The 21,026-nt window shown below is 43.4% G+C and overlaps 1 protein-coding gene and 1 long non-coding RNA gene across 22 annotated transcripts in view; one reads left to right on the top strand and one right to left on the bottom strand.

Annotated features, from left to right (window-relative positions):
* LOC309646997 overlaps positions 1-21,026 on the bottom strand; it is a 404,605-nt gene that overhangs the window by 41,908 nt on the left and 341,671 nt on the right. The window lies entirely within an intron of this gene.
* The window catches only part of PTK2 (protein tyrosine kinase 2), a 254,441-nt gene that overhangs the window by 74,337 nt on the left and 159,078 nt on the right, over positions 1-21,026 (top strand). For 20 of the 21 annotated variants that reach the window (XM_082433792.1, XM_082433790.1, XM_082433804.1 and 17 more), the window contains one exon: positions 12,663-12,889. In XM_082433792.1, the coding sequence (XP_082289918.1) occupies positions 12,695-12,889 (195 nt within the window). In that variant the 5' untranslated portion in view covers positions 12,663-12,694. Of the gene's footprint in view, positions 1-12,662; positions 12,890-21,026 lie in introns of those variants that run through there. The other variant, XM_082433794.1, reaches the window with a different exon arrangement.

The raw sequence follows: 21,026 nt of genomic DNA, 5'->3' as shown, positions 1-21,026 counted from the left end.
CAAAGAAATGATGCAAGAACATTTTCTGAACCAAAGGAGAAGGGTTTCTGGATTGAAGCTTCTCAAATGTTGAAGCCCGCCCCTGGGGCCGCCTCTCGGGCTCCCCCCTCACCCCGCCACCGCCGGCGCTAAACTGGTCTCCCTCAGCCCCGCACAGCACGCGCCGCCGCTGTGACGTAATGATTCTGTGATGATTTGGGGCTTTTTCTTTACTGCTCTTACTCTAATTGTAATTTTTAAATAGTACTTGTTACAGTTGTAATTAAATAACCACATATGTGAGTGTATGTGTATGTGCGTGTGTGTAGCTCTCTCCTAACTAGGCTGAACGCTCTTCAGGTTAGGATTATATCTTTTTGTAATCCATACTAGTTAGTCGTTGGCTCAATAAATGCCTTTAGAATTAATTACTCCAAGGGAGGTGTGGCCTGCAGGGACAGGCATGAACAAATGGATGAGGCTGGCTGGCTGTGAAAGAGTGGGCAGTAACAATAACACCTTGCAGCTGGCTCACAGCCGAGGCCAGGACAGCACGGTGGCGACTGCAAGGATGGAGAATGGCCACTCGGTGCTTGTTGCCAGTGTTGCCATGCAGCGGCCCGCCCGCTAGTGACCGCAAACCCGGGGCAGCAGGGCTTGCTGAGCAAGGGCGTGGCCTCTGCAGCTCCCCTGCCTGCTGAGGCCCATGCACTAGGCCTGTGGCTTTGGGCCTTGGGCTTCTCTCTTCCCACATCCGGAAAGCAGGGAAAATAAGGTTGTTATGGGGATTAAATGATTTTTAATCTAAGCGCACGTTTAAGCGCTTAGAATAGTCCTGGCATGGTAAATGCCGCATGAATAATTACTTAAATAAACCCCTGCGAGCCCCCGGTCTAATTCATACCTTCCTGTCTCATGAGCGGCCTTTATGATAATGAGTTCCAAATCAGACAGCCCAAATCAATCTCTGCATATTAGGAAAATCACTCTTTTTGATGCATAGCAGTTTAACACCACATTGGGAGTCCTTGCCATTATGCCGTTTTCATTTTGCACAGTGCCCACCCACCCCCCCCAAAAGAGTGGCAGTATTTTCCCAAAGGTAAATTTACTTCTCCCCCTTAGGAGTACAAAGATTCATTTGTAGCTGAGAAATTATATATGTATTTTAAAAGGCTTCAAAGAACCCAAATCAAAATGTCAGAGTCATGTGCGTCGTGCCCCGCCCCCTTCCATGCCCAGCCTGAGAGCCTGTGGTGACCCGAGGCTTATTCCCCTTTCCAAAGTAAACGTCCAGAAGTCAGGGCTCCCTGCTTCCCCCGCCCCCCACCGTAACTGGAGGCATGAAGTGCCTCCTTCATCTGGCTTGAGTTCAGGCATTTAGACCTGAGTTGTTCCCAGTAACAAATACCAAGCTGAATTGATCCTTTTACTTCCTGCCCATCCCCCTTCCACCAACAAACAGCATCTGCCCCTCCTGTGTTCCTTATCTCAGTGGAATGGTATCGCTTTCCCACTTTGCTGCCCAAGCCAGAAAAATGGCTGCTGACTGTCCTGAAGTCTTGCATACGTGAGTTGCCTGTCCTCTTGGATTTTTTATAGCTTTCAAATCTTTCTTCTCCTGAGGCCATTTATCCTGTCTGGATTATAACAGAAACCTTCTGATTGGTCTGGAAGGGCTGAATAGCTGCCCAGGTGCATATCTAACATCAGTCAGGCTCTGAACCTGCCTCTACGGCTGGGCCTTGGCCAGCTTGCCTGCGGATGGAATTAAAGGCACGTTGGCTTTGCATTGACTCCCTGGGGCACTCTCACCTACACCAGAGACCTTATCTTTTGTTGGGTATAAGTTTTGATACCCATTCTCAGGATCCCAGCTTGGAACTCACCGTATATCGGAGCCCTGACCACGTCGCGAGTCTGAGCTGGACCTTTTCTTTCCTCGCCATGCCCCTGCCCCCCCAGCACTGTTTTTTTTTTTCCAGTTAATTAATTTATTTTTGGCTGCATTGGGTCTTCGTTGCTGCGCACGGGCTTTCTCTAGTTGTGGCGAGCGGGGGCTACTCTTCGTTGTGGTGCGCAGGCTTCTCGTCATGGTGGCGTGGCTTGTTGCAGAGCACGGGCTCTAGGCGCACAGGCTTCGGTAGTTGTGGCACGCGGGCTCATGTGGGCTCAGTAGTTGTGGCGCGCGGGCTCCAGAGCACAGGCTCAGTAGTTGTGGCGCATGGGCTTAGTTGCTCCGCAGCATGTGGGATCTTCCCGGACCAGGGCCCGAACCCATGTCCCCTGCATTGGCAGGCGGATTCTTAACCACTGCGCCACCAGGGTAGTCCCCAGCGCTGTGTTCTTAGTGCACTTGTCTGTGGTGGCTTTTCTCATGAGGACCTGTTATCAACGTGTCCTGATTGCCTGTGAGAATGCCTTATACGTACGCTTCTCTAATACATTGGGGGGTTGGGGGAGGTTGAATTGATAGGTGGAAAGTAAATGATATACTAAAGAAAATTATAATATAGCTTGGTAGTTTTGATGCAGGTAACCTACCAGACTAAACTTGCATAGGGTTCACGTGGTGATCTTGGTTGGGGTTGGGTAGGTTTGTGCTGGGGCTTGCACACTGCCCGTGGTGCTGTGCTGCGGGTCAGTGGCTCATCCTTGGACTGGCCAGTATCTGGTATGGAGGTGAACTTGTAGACATGCAGCTGTGTGATCTGGGGCAATCGCCTAACCTCTCAGTGCCTCGGTGTCCACTTGTGTAAATGAGGTGACTAACGGAACCTACCGTGCAGGGTTGCTGTGTGGATGAGATGAATCAGATGAGTGAGTGGAACCATCAGAGTGTCATGGCTTTCCTGCTGTTTGAAGGACTCCTCTTGAGTTATTCTTTTCCTAAATAAGCACATCTTTTTGATGCTATATGAGGTACATTTAGATATAAACTTATAAGCACTAAAGTGCTGAAGAAATTATTTGATGTAGGTTTTCTACATTGATTTTGAACACCTGCTTTGATAAATTCTATTTTAATTTATATCTTTAAATATTTAATTGTAAAATAATATTATGGAAAAATACTTTAACCATGTTTCTTTCATCTGGGGGATTTATTGATACACCTAGTAACAAAGAAGTGTTTGCGAAAGTCTATCATGATTAAGGTGTTCAGTAGTAATGAGGAGTCAGCCTGGCTCCGGGGAGATAGTCCTTAGTGTTGCCCTTCCCAGGAGACCTGTGGGGGGTTGTGTCATGTGGCCCAGGTTCACCCAGGCACGCATTCCATCCAGCCACACTGCCATCTGTTCTTTTTCATCATAGTAGCTGCTTATTGAATGACACCAGGAAAGATAGGGAAATAGCCTTCCTCCTATATGGACTCCACCCATGGCCAGTCAGCCCCAGAGAAGTTGCAGAAGTATCCGTGACAAGATGTGGTAGCTCCACAAGCTTTCTCCCTGAGATTCCCTGTGCAGGAGTGGAATCTGCTTTAGACAGCGTTCTTCCTTTCATTCTTTTATTCATCGTCTACATTTAGTGCTTGCTAGTGTTGTTGGGACTGCAGCAGTGAACAGTTGTGTGTGTACACGCATGCTGAGAAAATGGACTGCTGCACTGAGCTTTAGGATTTTAGGGGCAGAGAATGTTGTTAGGCTGGACTTGATGGGCTCCTTGGTGTTGAGATATACAGTGTACCTGGACTGAAAGAGTTTTTCAGAGCTTCAGTCTCACTCAGTCACAATCCAACCTGGAATATAGAGTGTCTTTCATCTTAGATTTTTATACCTGCCTAACGGAGCTAGTACCACCCACCTCTAACAGTCGTGGTGAAAATGAAATGAAATGAGATCATGTATGTTTGTGCCTTGCATGTAGAGCCACTAAGTAAGTGACAATTTAGATTATTTGTAATGAATGTTGGTACTGGCTGGACTGTTGATCTTAAAGCTGGGGTCCATGTATGAGTTTTAGGGGAAACGAACTTTGCAATCATATACAAAAATTTGTGCTTATTAGTGTTTTTGCATTTTCTGGAGGACATGTCCATGTTTTTCAATAGATTCTTAAAGACATCTGTCATCAGTATGCATACATGTGCATGTGTATGTCCATATATCATAAATACAGTTAAGAGCCCCTTTCATAGAAGATGATAAATTAATAGTAATTTCATATTTGCAGGCATCACACATTTTACTTGTTTTGCAGAATAGCACGTGTATGTACAATTAAAAGGGCGGCAGAGGCAGAAATGCAAAAATCAAGAACAGTTGGCATTTATAAAATGTGCCGTGTGAATTGCTTCTTTGCTGGATTTGTAACTGTGGCTCAGGCAATTAATTTTAGCCAGTGCACTCTGGCATTGCGTGTTGCTTTTGGTTGATCAGTTGTTGGATAAGAGTCTTAAAGATGTGTAACTGAAGTATAGCATCCATACTGTAAAGTGCGCAAATCATATGTAGCCTGCTGCAGTTTTTACTGCCACCTTCCATGTCAGTGTTTAGAGTGTTACCAGCTCCCAGCAGCCTCCCTCCTGGCCCCTTGTAGTCAGTATCCCTGAAAAAGAAACCAGAGTTGATTTCTATCACCATGACTCGGTTTTGCTTGTTTTTGAATTTTGTGTGTTGTTTTGCCTATCATAACGTCTGTGAGATTCATTCGCGTTGTTGCATGTAGCACTTGCTCATCGTTTTTCATTGCTGTGTGGCTTTCCATTTAAGAATACACCACAGTTTATTTTATTGATGGCTATGTGGGTTTTTCCGGTTTTGAACTATTATGAATAACGCTGCCATGAATATTGCATGTGTCTTTTGGTGAAGATGTGCGTGTGTTTCTCTTCGGCATATACTTAAGAGTGGAATGGCTGGTAATACTGTATATATCTTTTCACCTGTAGTAGAAACAGTTTCCCAGAATGCCTGTATCACATCACACCCCCACCAGCAGTTGTATCAAAGCTCTAGGTTGTTCCACATCATTGCCCACAGTTAGCATTGTTTTTAAAAATTTGGAGCCATGGAAAACTGTACTTAAAAAAAAAATCAATTTTAAAAATTGAGAAAATTTACCATTTTGGAGTGTACCATTCAGTGGTTTTAATTTTACAGTTGACCTTGAACAACACTGATCTGAACTGCACAGGTCCAATTACACACAAAATTTTTTCAGTAAATATATTGGAAAAATTTTTTGGAGATTTGTGACAATTTGAAAAAAATTCACAGATGAATTCTATAGCCTAGAAATATTGAAAAAATTAAGAAAAAGGTATGTCACAAATGCATAAAATATATGTAGATGTACATGTAACATACAAAATATGTGTTAATTGTTTATGTTATCGGTAAGGCTTCTAGTCAGCAGTGGGCTATTATCAGTTAAGTTTTAGGGGAGTCAGAAGTTACACATGGATATTCAAGTATGCGGGGGGTTGGTGCTCCAGTCCCCGCGTTGTTCATCGGGCACCTGTGTACACAAGTTTGTGCAACCATCACCACTCTTTAACTCCATCCCCCCAAAAAGAAACCTTGTACTTGCTACCGGTCACTCCCCTACTCCTCTCCCCTCAGCCTCTGGCAACCACTTAACCTACTTCCTGTCTCTCTGGATTTACCTGTTCCGACTGCTCATGTAAATGGAGCCATACAACATGTGGCCTTCTGTATGGCTTCTTTCACTGAGCATAATGTGTCCAAGGTTCATCCATGTTGCATCAATAGCATTGTCAGTACTTCATTCCTTTTTATGGCTGAATACTGTTCTGTTCTATTCTATGGAGGTGCCACATTTTGTTTATCCATTCTTATTACTAAATGTTGTTATTGTTCTGTTGGAATAGAGAAGATGGAAATTATTAAGCAGCATCTTTACATTTGTGTTTTAACATGACCTCTGGTTGATTGGCTCTGATTTATCAAACTTTGCCTTAGAGCGCATGATGACTGTCAGGAAAGGTGGCTTCAGTTCCCTGTGGGTGAGTGTGCGTGATGTGCTGAGTTTGAATATACACAAGTAGGTTATGATACTCTGAATGCTCTTAACTTTCCGTTTGAAATACATTTATCTTATCAGCACTTTATTAATTTGGGTTTTGTAAAACAAATATGTTATATTTTGCCATTCCTGATTTCCTTAGGATTTTTTTTAAGTCTCTAGAATTATTCACCAATGACTTTTACGGTCTCAGTGTTAATTAGAGATGTTAGAAATTAAAGTTGATGTTAAAGACTAATGTTGAATATTATCAGGAATATAACATTAAAAATTTTAGTGATACTTCAAATAAAGTGTCTATTTACATAATTGTCATATTATCTGAAATAAAGAAAACCATATTTTCTGTGAAGATATTAATTGAATTGTTATACAGGTGGTCCATGTTTTGTATAGTTCCAATATGCACAAATTTCAGTTTCTGTGGTTCAGTTAAAAGTACCAGTTCCTCAACAGAGTGATTGAGAGTTTGGTTACCACGTATGTGAACTATGAGTAATTGCATAAAGTACAAACCCATTTTACAAGTGACTACATAAATAACAGGTGTGAATTATAATCCGTGACCAGTCATGTCACTTCTCTCAAAGTCTGTTGGTGACTGGTCAGTGCGCATCTGTTGTTCAGTTTATACACAGACAGCAGAGTGTGTAGTTGTGTTGCCTCCTTGTTTGCCAGTGATAAATCCATGTGACATTTTACAAAAATAGCTAATCAAAGGAGGAAATTGGCCAAGGAGGATGAAATACAGAATTGAAACAAAAAGTGAAAACACTGGAAGTAAAACTGGGTGTAAGTGAAGATTTGAAAATATTGATAGTAACGTGGTAACTGTGTAACAAAGTGAGCCGGGTCGTAGGTGTGCATGGAGCTGTGGTGTGAACCAGCAACTGTAATCTCATTATTCAGCCAACGGACCAAGGAGTTGTTTCAACTTTTAAAGCCTATAGACAGACTTTGGACAGGCTGTTAATGCTACATTTGGAGATTGATCAAATGAAAAAATTCAGGCATCCTGGCAGGAAGTAACAGAGTGATAGGTGTGCAGTATGGCAGAAACTTTTACTACACTGTGGAAATAACTTTGCAAGATTCTAATTGAACGTAAATGGAGTTACAGAAAAAGTAGCCGACTCTAGGAATGTTGACTTTGCTGTTGAGCCAGACATTCTAGATGTGCAGCCAAAAGAACTTAGTAAAGGTGGTCTCATTGACATAAATGAAGAAAATAGTTGTGACAAAAAAAAGATGTCACTGAAGAAGTGACATGGCAAAAAAGTTCGCATTAGAGGAACTCTCAGAGGTATTTCATGACACTGAAAGTACAGAGGATAAAACGTAAAAGGAAGGTGACCCAAACTTAGGAAGGAATGTGACATTTTGTCAAGGCATTGAAAAGATGCTCACTCTGTATCTTTAGTTTAACAATGAGAAGAAGAAGGCAAACACTTTTCAGATGGCTTCTGGTAGTCATTTTGTGTCTCCCACTCCCACTCGAAGCGAGAACCGCCTCTGCTCACGTTAGTTGAACATATGCTCTGTCAGTTGTCTATTGATGAAAACAAGTCACCCCAGCACTTAGTGGCTTCAGATGACACGAGTTATTCGTTGTGCTCAGACGTGCAGTCTGGGCAGGGCTCAACAGGGACACCGCGTCTCTTCCTGTGTGGCGTTGGCTGAGGCAGCACGGCTGGGAGCCAGTGGGTCTACTCCAGGTGGCTCTGCCCCAGGGCTCGGAAGTTGACGCCGCCCGTCAGCTGGAAGCTTAGCTCAGGCTGTGGTTCTTGGAGCTCAGATCTTGGGTTGCTTGAACTTCTGTACAGCGTGGTGGTCAGGTTTGTGAGTGAGCATCCCAAGAGCGCCATGGGAACCTAGGTTCCTTTCTTTCTTTTTTTGGTGTTGCCTTTTAGGACTTAGCTTAGGATGTATCTTAGCCTAGTCTGAAGCCCACCCAGATTCAAGGGGAAGGAATGTAGACTCCGCCTCTTGAAAGGAGTATCAAAGTCACACTGGAAGAAGAGAATTGGGAAAGGGGGAGTTCGGAAAATATAAACAGCCACACATTGCTATTATAATATTAAACATTTAAGTAATTTAATGTTAGCTTCTCTGTCTAGTAAAATCACTATAGGACATTTAGGATATTCAGGTTAGATATTTTATGAGAAAATAAACCCAAATCTTGTGTAAAAGAACAAAATTAAGGAGAAGAAAACTTTCACACTAGTCTAGTTTGAGGATTTACTTTAGGGTCATTATCAAATTCTTAAAAACTCTTCAAACCTGTTGATGTCTTAATTTTTTAAAAAATGTAGCTGTATCAATTTGGATTCTTTGTTTCTTCTCTCATATTCTGGCAAGCATCTCAAGTTTTATTAAAGGGCCGGCTTACTTCAAGCGTAATGAGGTTACCCTCCTGGTGGGGTCTTAGTATGTACAGTGAACATAAACTAGGCAGCTCTGGAGTAGGATGCTCGTTGTGGTCCTTGTGCTTTTCTCCCTCTTCTGTATGTGCTGTTTTATGGAGCATTTATATCGGATTGTGGGCTGAGCCTGGGGGTCAGTGCCAAGGTTTGTCAGTACCTGTTTCCTCACACCTGCCTTGGGACTGCCCTACTTGTCCCAAGAAAAGAAGAAGTTAGGCACTGAAGTTAATATGTGAATGAAAGGGAGACCTGAAGCTGGAAGGTCAGCGGCCACCACTGACAGGCCACCTGCTTTCCCATTTCCCATTCCAGTGCACTGGCCTCTTGCTGTACCAGGCAGCCTGGTGCCCGAGCCTGGACTCGGCCAACTGTGGCCAGCAGACTGCGGTTGGTGCTGGAACTGTTAACAGTGTAGGACAAAGTAAGGGTAGAATTTGGTGTAAGCATCTAGAAACCTCTATAGCAACTTGACAGTAATTTTATGTTCATTGACCCTGATGATAGAAGTTTCGTGCTTGGCCTTTGTAGGCTTTTATTTTGAAATTTCATTTTTCTAGAAATTCCTCTTTATTGTATTTTACAAAAGTGTTGGTCTGTGACAGGTTGGAAATTAAAACTGGTCCTATACCACAGATAGCTGGAAGAGTAGGGGTCTAAACCACATAAATAAGCCAACTTTAAAAATCTTCTCATTTCCACGTCTTTGATAGTTTTTTGAAAAAGATATTCTGTAGTATGCATAAGTAGCTGATGCCTATGACTGGTTAATCTTGAAAAGTTCTAACAAATCAACTGGCCACAGATTACAGAGGGCTACGATTACAAAATCCTATAAAAGCCTACCTCTCTGGTAAAGGAGGGGGACGGGCTTTTGTCACTTAGAGACACAGAGAGTTGGCAGCCCCAATTGTACAGCTTTAGCCATGGGTCAAAAACAAATAGAGAACCACACGAACAACAGAGAATTCTGTTAATTGTTTGGAAACAGAATAGTCAGTGTAGCAGAGAGCAACGCTTGGGACTTTTCATTCCGTAGTGGACACCATCCCACAAACTGACTAATCCACGGTTTTGTGACCCAGATGCCAGGCTCCCAGAATCTGCAAGCCCATCATAAAGACAGACTGGAACGCCACCACCAGGGGAGTGGGTGGTGGTTAACTGACACACACACGGAACTGTCCAGAAGGGTCAAGGAGGGCTCGCTGGTGGAGATGTGGCCAGTTTGAGAATTTATAGCACAGATCGGATTTTGACACATTCTGTTTTGGGAAAACTGCTTCGCTCTGGTGACATTACAGCAATGGTTTATCTTTTAAAGAACGTTTAGGCCTACTTTTTGAAGGTTTATGAAGGATTTTGCCATTGATTCTTAGCCACAGAGGTATATCCAGATTGTGTGTTGTTTCTGGTTTAGCTCCTCCCTTGACACGCTCACTATTATGCGTCCTGCTGACCCTTGAGCAGCGTGGGCCCCAGGGTGCCAGCCCCCTGAGCAGTCGAAAATCTGCGTATAACTTGTGGTCAGCCCCCTGTGTAAGTGTTCCCCTGTATCTGCGGTTCCGCTGCTGGGGATTCAGCCAACCAGGGATTGTGTGGTACTGTAGTGTTTATTTACTGTTGAAACCAGTGGTGTTAAAGGGTCAGTCCAAACCGGTGGGCAGTTCAAACCGGTGTTGTTAAAGGGTCAGTCCAAACCGGTGGGCAGTTCAAACCGGTGTTGTTAAAGGGTCAACTGTAGTGATTTTCCGTCACTTCATCACTAGTATATCATTTCTTCTGACCACTCCGGAGGTGTGGTGTTTCTTTTCAGGAAGCAATTGATAATATATTTATTCATCCTTACCATCTCATTTGGGGAGCAAAAGAGATAACTAAGATGATCAGAAGTACAGTTGATTTTGTTATGATCCAGCAACCTTGCTAAATTCATTTATTAATTCCATTAGTTTATCTATAGATTCTTACAAATTTTCTTCATACATAGTCATGTAGTCTGTGAGTAATGACGGTTTTACTCTTTCCTTCATACCCTATGTTTTACCTCCCTTTTTTGCCTGTGGAACCTGGTTAAGACTTCTGGAACACTGTCAGATTAGGGATGGTAATGCTGGGCATACTTGACTTAGTCCCAGTCTTGGAGGGCGGGGCAGGGGGGGAGGGACTCTTTTCCACCAGTATTAATACTTTCATTAGATTAAGGAAATATTTTCCTATTTCTGTTTTGCTAAGAGTTTTTATTATGAGTGTTTGGTAAACTTTATCAGTTGCTTTTTCTGCATATATTAAGATAACTCTGGTTCTCCTTTCTGAAAATATGGTGAATTACATTGATTGCTTTTTTAAAATTAAGACTTTATTTTTCCTAAAGCAGTTCTAAGTTCACAGCAAAATTCAGGGGAAGGTACAGAGGTTCCCGCGTACCTCCTGCTCCGGTACATGGTACATGCACAGCCTCCGCATCCCCACCAGAGCGGTACGTGTGGTACAGCTGACGAGCCTGCGACGACACATCATAATCACCCGAAGTCCGTCCCTCCCATGGCGGGTCACTCTTGGCGTTGTACGTTCTGTGGGTTTGGACACACGTATAAGGACTCACATCCATCATCATAGTGACATACGGAGTACTTTCAGCGCCCTAGAAACCCTTTGAGGGTTTGAGTTCCTTGTTTGGCTAATAAGTTACTTGAAATACATTGCTTAATTTCCAGACAGTTGGGAATTTGCTAGTTATCTTTTTGTTGGTGTCCAGCTTAATGCTAGACACAACACAGCATACTCTCAGTAATTTTAGTCCTTTGATATTTATTGAATCTTGTGCTTTCACCTAGCACGTGGTCAATTTTAGTAACTATTTCACCTGCAAAGGTGAGTTGCTGTTGGGTGTAGTATGTTATATGTCAGTTAGATCGTTTATTCATCATGCTGTTCAGATCATCTGTATGCTGCCAAAAGGTAAGAGGGTGTATATAATCAGCTGTGCCCCTCGTCCCCTCTGTGTGTCTTCAACTTCCCTCTGCTTTTGGAGGTGCCCACTGGGCTTGGTTTCAGGACTGGTGGCTGTCGTCAAGGGACAAATAGCACCGTGTGTGTGTGTGTGTGTGTGTGTGTGTGTGTGTGTGTGTGTGTGTGTTAGTGCCTTTTCTTTAGCTCTTCAGGGTCTTGAATGCCCAGAATTGGCAAACGCCCTTTGGGGAAAGGCGGCTGTTGAGGACCTGTTCCTTCTCCATCTGTGTCACCTCCTAGTGTCTTGGGCTCCACACATCTGGGTTGTTTTCTAATCCGGCTTCTCTGAGTTTTCTCAGTGGGAATTGTGGTCTTGCCCGAGCTATTCCCTCACATTCAAATGGACGTCCTCCTATCACACTTTATTTATTTATTTTTAATGAATTTATTTATTCATCTATTTATTTTTGGCTGCGTTGGGTCTTTGTTGCTGCGCATGGGCTTTCTCTAATTGCGGCAAGCGGGGCTACTCTTCATTGCCGTGCACGGGCTTCTCCTTGCAGTGGCTTCTCTTGTTGCGGAGCTCGGGCTCTAGGTGCACGGGCTTCAGTAGTTGTGGCTCGCGGGCTCAGTAGTTGTGGCTCACGGGCTCTAGAGCGCAGGCTCAGTAGTTGTGGCGCACGGGCTTAGTTGCTCCGCGGCATGTAGGATCTTCCTGGACCAAGGCTCAAACCTGTATCCCGTGCATTGGCAGGTGGATTCTTAACCACAGAGCCACCAGGGGAGTCCCCTATCACACTTTAAAAAACTTAGTCATATGTGCTTTTTGGTTTTGTTTTGTTTTCAGTTGTGACTGAATTTTCAGTGTATGAAGAAAGAACTTGTATTTCACATAAAAGTTTTCAAAAGTAGGCAGCAAAATTAACATATTTGGCTCTCCAGTGAGATTTTCTCACAAATTTAAAGGCTGTGATTTAAAAGGAGGGTGGTGTTAAGTTATGTTGTTTACAGATAACACAGTGATTTTTGATGGAGCTGAGATAGGGTTCCTGGCCTTTTAATAATTTGTTTAACCAGTATTTATTATTCTACTGTGAATCAGGTACTGCTCTGGGTCTGGGGGTGGCAGGGGGTAGGGGATGGAATACAGTGATTATCTTGGTAGATTAGGTCCCAGTTCTCCTCAGGCTCAACTTCTGCATATAACAAAATAGGGAGAGAATAAAGAACAGTGTTGTTATGTCAGTATCAACAAAACACATTTTAATCAGTAGATTTCAAATATTGTACACTGAAAATTTTTTTTTCCTTTTACAGAATATGACAGATACCTAGCATCTAGCAGAATAATGGCAGCTGCTTACCTTGACCCAAACTTGAATCACACACCGAATTCAAGTACCAAGACTCACCTGGGTACCGGTGTGGAACGTTCCCCTGGGGCCATGGAGCGAGTGTTGAAGGTCTTTCATTATTTTGAAAGCAACAGTGAGCCAACCACTTGGGCCAGTATTATCAGGCATGGAGATGCTACTGACGTCAGGGTAAGTACATTGTCCTAGGACACATCCTCAGTGTATATGTAGGTTAGATGTTAATGGCACATACCAAAAAAAGGCGGAGTAATAATTTTTATTCCCATATTTCAGAGATGTTAACTTTTCTCTGTAGCATTTATTGAGTTAATATGTGACGGACCAGAGTTTTGATTTACGTAACATTTCTTAGAAAAATAGTTAACTGCATCATATTATTCATATAATGCCATTGACTTGTTTTTCTCTCCTGTTTTTAAAAAAATTCTTTGAAATATACAAGGAAACAAAGGAATTAAAATAGTCTCTAATACTGTTGAAATAAATTATTTTCTAGAAAGTGTAATTTTGAAGGTATTTGCATGACTCCAGGTAGGATAGATTCTTAAAAAAAATATATGTATATCTTCTATATACCAGACACTTGGCAAGGTTCTGGGGATATTAAAGGTCCTGGTCATACAGCTTCCAGTCTGTTGTGGGCGAGATGCCCATGGCCTTAATTGCAGTGCGGTGCAGGCAGTGCTTCCCGGGGTGTTGCAGATGACGAGGGCCGGCAGGGGTGTCACTGCGTGTGACTGTGAGAGGTGGCTGGACACACTTTCCTCTGGGTGTTGATGAGAGTGGGCGGTAAAGAATTGTGAGGGGAGCACAGTGTAGGCAGAGGTTGCTGAGAGTGAGGAGTGAGCACCACGATCTCAGAAAACTGAGTTCAAAATGTAAATTTTCAGGATGTTTATTTTGGTCAGGTGTTGAAGAAACCCCTCCTCCTTCCTGCTCTTTCACTTAGTCCCTATTCATCTTTAAGGAGGACAAGTGTCCAGAGAGTAGGACCATCAGATGCATCTCCCCTGCTTTCAGTAATAAAGAAACAAAGTAATTTGTACTCTTTGACTTGTATGCCTTAACTGTTTTTAAGTATAATAAAGGGATTGGTAGAATTTAGATTTAAGGCTACATACTACATATGCATTATATATAATATTCTGTTACCTCTGTGATACTGTAATACTGACTATTCAAACGGACTAATTATTAAAAGGAGAATCATTCACTTAGGATTGAAACGTGTCAGTATCTATCCATGTGCTACACTTGAAATATAGTAGTCTCTTTTTACAAGTTTTCTATGAAGCTTGCTGGCTTTTTCTAGTTTTTCTATAGTTCTGTTTTATATTTAACCTTATAAACACAGTCACTGGAGAGAAACCTTGTAAAGGTAACGTTTATGGGAAGGCTGTTAGGGTATGTTCTAGTTTTTATAAATTTCGGATACAATGAGAGAGGAAATTCTTTAAATCATTGCATCAGCCTTAATAAACTTAAGAGTATTTGTGCAGGAGGGGAGCCTTTCAAAGATTATGAATTTGACAAGACATTAGCAAATGTTCAGAATTTATCATATCAGAAATTTCACCTGGGAAGGACTCCGTGACAGATGTGCCGTGGCTTTAGTATCACAGGTACTGCGCGTGAGAGGACCCATACCACGAAGAGGACCAGTGATCACTGACACACGTCCGCCTTTAGCCAACGTTGAAGTCTTACCAGACATCAGAACGTTCATATTGTGAAGAAAAATTTAAACCAGATACAAACACATAAGTTATGAGAGCATATCTGTTAAACGTTTATGAAGATCAGTATGAGCAAATCTGTGTGGCCAAAGAGCAAGTTGTTTTATTTCATAGTAATTGATAAGTGTTTGAAAATTAGCAAGTCTTAGCAGTTGATGATTGATTTTACAACATGAGGCAGAGAAACCTCTATTGGCATTGCTTGACCTCAGCCCTCTCCTGGAATAGCATGAAATCAACATAGTACTGGGTCACTGTGATGGCAGGTGGGTATTATTCATAACCCACTTCCTTCTACTGCTGTAACATTTGAAAATGCAGTATTTTCATGTAACTTAATTAATGGGTGGATCTAAAAATCAACCATTTTCTGAAAGGAGGTAGCTTATTGTTATCCAGAGTTGATGAATAATTAGATTGAGTCTCAGACTCTGTTGCTGCACTGCCCGATGTGGTAGCCGTGTGCAACTGCTGAATACTTGAATGTAGCTAGTCTGAATTGATGTTTTGTAAGTATAAAAATACAACTGGATTTCAGAGATTTAGTATGAAAAAGAATGTAAAATCTCATCAGTAATTTGTTATAATTTTGTTCTTGGCATGCTAGGTTAAAGAAAATATATCATTAAAATTGAATTCACCTGTTTCGTTTTACACTTTTTTAAAGTGACTGCTAGAAATTTTAAAACAACATATGTAGCTTGCGTTATATTTCTGCTGGACAGCGGTGCTCTATAGAAGGTAATTATCTGAGAGACTGCTTGACGCAGAAGAACCAGAACTTTGGAGGAGTTGAAAGGTTTATTTTCACCAGGAAAAATCTGGATTCTTGTTATAATTCATTACAGAGGTTTTATTTCTCATGCTTTAATAGATTTCACTCTTATTACATATTTGTGCTAATTATACATTAATTGTATAGAGGATGCTGAAAGGATTCACAGGACTCCACTGGGAATAGGTAGAGTATGTACAGCAGCAGTAGGAAAACGGTATTCATTGAAGGGCTTTGGACATCTCAGGCATAGGCCTCGTGACCTTGGATGCTCTCAGCCATCACCGGCCATGTGTGCAGCACCCAGGTGTGAGGAGGGCTAAGGCCTCTTTATGGTGGGATCTGTGAGATGGGCACAGAGGCACGTTCCATCTCCGTAGCCAGCCTTGCCCCGTGTAACTGCCCAAGTGCCACCAAAATCAGGTGCAAGTTGGAAATCCAGTTATGATTACTAAACAGTGGTGCAGGCTAGTTGTGTCCTGCCCCAAATAACCAGTAGCCCATGGTCGCAAACATCACTTATCTTGGCCATAGCTGAGTGTCAGTACCATGCTTCAGGCAGCTCTGGAGATAAGTGTGGGGTCAGTGCAGAAGAGCCAAGATTAACCCATGGTGGACAATGCTGAATAAGATTTGTCGTCTAGAAACATTGTAGTGATACTTCAGAATAATAAGGGTATAGAGAAGATCCAGATTCTACCAGAGAAGTCTCCTGCTTAGGAAAAAGAACAACATTTACATCAGACTTTAATCTGCGATGCTGGATGCAGGATAACATAGGAGCAGTGTCCTCAGAGGCTCTGGGGAACAGCTTGTACCTCTGGAGTCTATACCAAATACATTATCAATCACAAAAACATGGAGTGAAGGTATCTGTAGAGAAACAAGGAGGTAGGAAGTTCATACCATAGGCTCTGTTTGAAACCACAGCTAGATGACATCGCAGAGCATGAAGAAGCGTGGACCCAGAGGGAAGTACTGTGTGGGGTGCGAGAGGCTGGCTCCCTTGCTGCCCTCATGCGTCTTCAGAGGCTCTTAAAGCCGTGGCCGTGGTTTCATGCCATGCTCTGCCTAGTCCACAACTGTACCCCGTGCTGATTTGTTTCGTTTTCAGTTTCAGACCTAATGCCGCCCAGCTGCACCTGTCCCTCTCTTCTCTGTCTTTGCCTTTCTTTCTCCAAAAGAACCATCAGCGCTTCAGAGGAAGGGTCTCCCCTTCTTTTAGTTAAGTAGGGCCCTTGGCATCATATTTTACTCCTTTTGCTTAGACCCTGCATCCAATACATTAGCTAATCCTGTCCACGTCGTCCTCAGAGTGTACCTGGAATCCCCCACCTCCTAGGACCTCAACTGCACACCTTTCTCGGAGCCACGTGGTCTCCTAACTGACATCACAACCCAGCAGCCAGAACGGTCCTGTTAACATGAGAGCCAGAGCGCATCACTCCTCCGCTCGGAACCTTCCAATGCCTTCCTCTATTTGGAGTGAATATTCAAGTCCTTCAGGAGCCCCTAGCCCATTCCTCTCCCCATCTTGCCCTGTGACCTTCCATCCTACTGGTCACCCACTTTTACGTTCTGCTTCCTGAACCATTTCTCTAACATGCTGGTCTTCTAATCAGTAATTTGCTCAAAACCCCCAGTAGCTCCCCATTTCTCTCAGAGAAAAGCCACATTCCCCCAGTGGCCCACAAGGACCTACAGGGCCTGGCTCCTTGTTACCCATCCTGAGCTTCCAGCAAGCAGCACACCCTTACTGATGCCTTTGTTTTAGCCCAGTGATACCCATTTCAGACTTGTGATCTACACAACTGGAAAGTCACACATTTGTGTTATTCTGAGCCCCTAAGTTTGTGGTCATTTGTTACAGTAGCAATGAGAAACTAAGAGTGACTATAGATCGTCGAGACAAAAGTGCATGCTTTGTCTTGAGGACTGTTAGGAGGGCCCCTCGTCTGCTGCTGAACCAAGAGCAGGAGGTGATGCCCTGGCTGTTGGAGAGCAGGACTGGATTTCCACATCTTGTTTTGGTAACTGAATGACGCTAGGCTCCTACCTCTACAGGTGCGATCAGAGAAGAATGGTCGGAACCCATTGATTCCTAAATGTAAGGAGTATCTGAAAGAGAGCACGCTGAGAATAACAACCCCTGGACAGGATAAAAGACAAATCAATTCTTAGGAGGAAGTAAAGAGATGAACAGTGTTAAGAACAATACGTGTGACCTCAGATACCTCCTCTTGTGATAAATGGAGAAATGTTGCAAACTGCTTGTGAGGCGATAGCTAAAAATATGAAATGTCCATTATCATCTTGTCCCCTGCCTTACCTTCCCCACAGATGAATTACTCTCCTGCATGCATTCATTATCATGTCCTCCTCCTGCTCAACTCTGAGACTTCTGAGGGTCAGAATCGCATCTCATCGTCATTGGGTCGCTAGCACCAGGCGTGCAGCGGGCCTGTAGGTGGTTGCTGAACAGTGGAGGGGTGCACATTCACGGGCGAATGGATGTGAAGGACGCGGCCGTGTGAGTGCTCTCCACCGGGGAGAAGGCCACTTCTTTTCAAAGCGCTGTCTAAAAGATAAGTGGCCAGGTTGAACCGAGCAAAGTCATAGCAAGAACTCTCAGAAACAAACACAATTACAGCCTCATCTCACTAGTCAGCAATCAGGGAAACGTAAATTATAACAGCAACCCCCGCCCCGCCCCAGTTTGGTCCATCACACTGATAAACGTTTTAAGATTGATTTCATCCATTATTGGTATGAGATGAGGGACAGTCTGTCACATTATGTGTCAAGTGTAATCGGTATAGTTTTGTTGGTGCACAGTTTGGCTGTACTTACCAAAATGTCATATTTTAAGTAGCTCTTGACCCAGCACGTCTGTTTCTAAGCAGTGCCTGTACGTATGTATGACGACAGGCTAGAAGGATGCTCCTCGCAGGATTACTTGCATTTCCACCTCCCTTTCCCCCAAAACAAGGAAACAGAAAAGAAAATAACTATCTCCCAGTAGTAAAATGGCTGAATTGCTATGTTCCTGATGAAATACAAGCACGAGGCAGACACTGGCTTCTTTTATTTCCAAGTTTGAGAAGAATCCTTTACCGTGAATATCTAACATGAGAATTTAATCAGGAAAAGTGTATATTTCTAAGGCCTGGGCTGTGATATAAATGAATAAAAGGAGTTTTCACAGTAGCTAAGTGTTGCTTTGTGTATTGTAGGACTAGATTGTCATGAGCCTTTAAAGCCAGGATGAGAAATTTAAATTTAATTTGGATACCATCAGTGGCATATTATGAACCCTTGTCCTCTTAGCTCCCTAGAGACAGTCCCTTTTCTAAATGTACATATTCCAAAATAATATACACATATACTAACGTGTGTGTGTGTGTGTGTGTGTGTGTGTGTGTGTGTGTGTGTGATATGGAAATGGTAATGTTTCCATATGGTAGCGTTGAGTTTGCATTTCTCACTAAAAATTTAGTTCTCAAAGTTATTTGTTCAGTTATTCAGAACCAAATAGTTGGTTCTCAGAATTATCAGTACTTTTTACTGAGTACTTATGTACATTTAGCATCAAATATTTAAGCACCTTGTCCACTCATAATCTTGGCTGCTATCCAGACTAAGTCCGAAGTGGCATTTATGAGAGTATTAGAGAATGAGACTGGGACGGAACTCAGTATGGAAGCATCATGGAAAAGCAAAAAGTGAAATAAAAGGGAATGCCTGTGTTTATTGCTTAATTGTTCAGTGGAGAGTGAAATTGCAACTTGGTTTAGGCACCAGGTCCTACAGTTTGGGGACTCTGGTTACGCAAACCCAGACTTGACATTATTCCTGTCTTCTGGCAGTGCGATCAAGGGAACTGACTAAAATTCTGTCTATTCTACAAGACTTCAAGACTAGGAACCTGCCTTCCCCCTAATCATCACCATGTTTTTGGACGAAGCCCCTCTCATTGATACTGCTTCTCTGCAGGTGGGCTCCTGTGTGTGCCCGTGAGTCAGAGGACATGAGGGTCACCTGTGCTGTGCGAGGGGTCATCAGGGCAGGCACCCAGCGAAGATGGGGTTTCTCCCGGGGTGTTGATGGCAAATACGAGCATAACGAATGGTTGTGCCCTGCCTTACACTCTACATCGGGGCATGGAGGGGTAGACAGACCAAGACACAAAGATCGGGGGCTGTTGTGGAATCGAGGGGAGATGAGCAGGGTAACTAGAGCCTGTGCGCTCTCGGGAGTGAGCTGGCAGAGCGGGGGCGAGAGACAAAGGCGCTTTTGTGGGAGTTTGAAAGAGGCGCCAGCGCCTGTCCTTTGCAGCTCAGGGATTTGGATGTTGGCAAGGAGAAGCTGCACAAGTCGCCTTTCAGAGAATTAGCAGAAAAAGATGGCCCTTCCTGTAGGCAGATCCTGCACCCCAGAGCACAAGATTTGCAGGCGAGCTTGAAGCTGGATCTGGGCTCCCACCATCCGCTGGCAGGATGCCCTTGGGTGGTGTTCAGCCTGCACTGTCATTCACAGCGGCCCTGTCAGATATTCAGGCCTTGAATCCAGAAGCCAGAAAAAACGTTTTATGCTCATCCCAGGTACCACCCCAATCCCCCCCGCCCCCCACCCCACCCCGGAGTTCTGTAGGCTGCAGACATGCCTCCTGTCCCAGTAAGAGTTCATCTTCTTCCTGAAGCTGTTGTCAGCTCTTCCAGCCGGGTTCTTTTTCATGCTTTCTCTCTGGTGCCACGTTTGCTCCCTCCCTCCATCCTTCCTCTGCCGCTTTCCTGGGCTTGATGCACAGCTTTGTCCTGGGGATTGAGGAGTCAGGAAGGGTGGTCGGCATGTGCAGGTACAGGAGTGCGGCACACGTCCTGCCCGTGGTGTGGACTCGCTGGTCCTTGACAGTTTTTGAATATAGTACATGTTATTATTTATCTGTTCTTACGGGTAGGGCTGGGGACATCCTTAGTTGTATTATCAACAGCATTGTGCCATAATAAATACTAGTGTGTGCAGAACTTTTAAGATGTGTCTTACATTATAAGTTATATGTTAGCTTCAGTTAATTGCTAATCTTTAAAAACCAATGATGTTTTTCTCTAGTAGATAGTTCTGATTTTCCATGATAGACATTTTCATGTTAATGTCAGAATCATTAAAAAAAAAACCTTATTAATGTCCTAAAATATTGAGAAGATTGCAATGGATGGTGATTAGCACCTGCTCACGTAAGGGTGGCAGATGGTCTCCATCGTATTCCCAAGGTGTCTTCCACGTGTGCTACCCATTTACAGACATAGACGCACGACTTACACATCTCTGTGGGCACAGGGCAAGAATCAGTTCTAATTAACACTTTCTTTTCCACAGCCCCAGGGTAAACGCCGCCTTCTCTAGGGAGCCTTCCCTGATGCCCTCCTTCAAAGGTCACCTTCATCTCCTCTGAACTCATGGGGCACACGTGTTAGAAAAGTTGGGTTGGGGGCTATTGTGAATTGCTGCATGTTAACCTATAGAGAGCGCAGAGCAGGTGGCTAGGCCTAACTTTAAGTAGCTTTTCATATGTCATCAGTACTATCAGAAACATGGCCTTAATTATATGTTCCTAAATGTGTGTTTTTAAAAAATGATATTAAGGTTGCAGCCTGTTCTCAACAATATCGTTGGTTCAGAAAGTATAACCTTCCACAGGTCTCATTCTTAGGAAGCCACCTGAGGTGTGGCCGTGTGCTTTGATGAGTTGGGGTGACGCAGAGGTGGAGCTGCAGAAATCAATAAAGAAAGGGGA

Source organism: Balaenoptera physalus (genome assembly GCF_965194825.1).
Source record: "Balaenoptera physalus genome assembly, chromosome: 17".
Lineage (NCBI taxonomy): Eukaryota > Metazoa > Chordata > Mammalia > Artiodactyla > Balaenopteridae > Balaenoptera > Balaenoptera physalus.
This window is presented reverse-complemented; position numbering and strand designations above follow the sequence as displayed.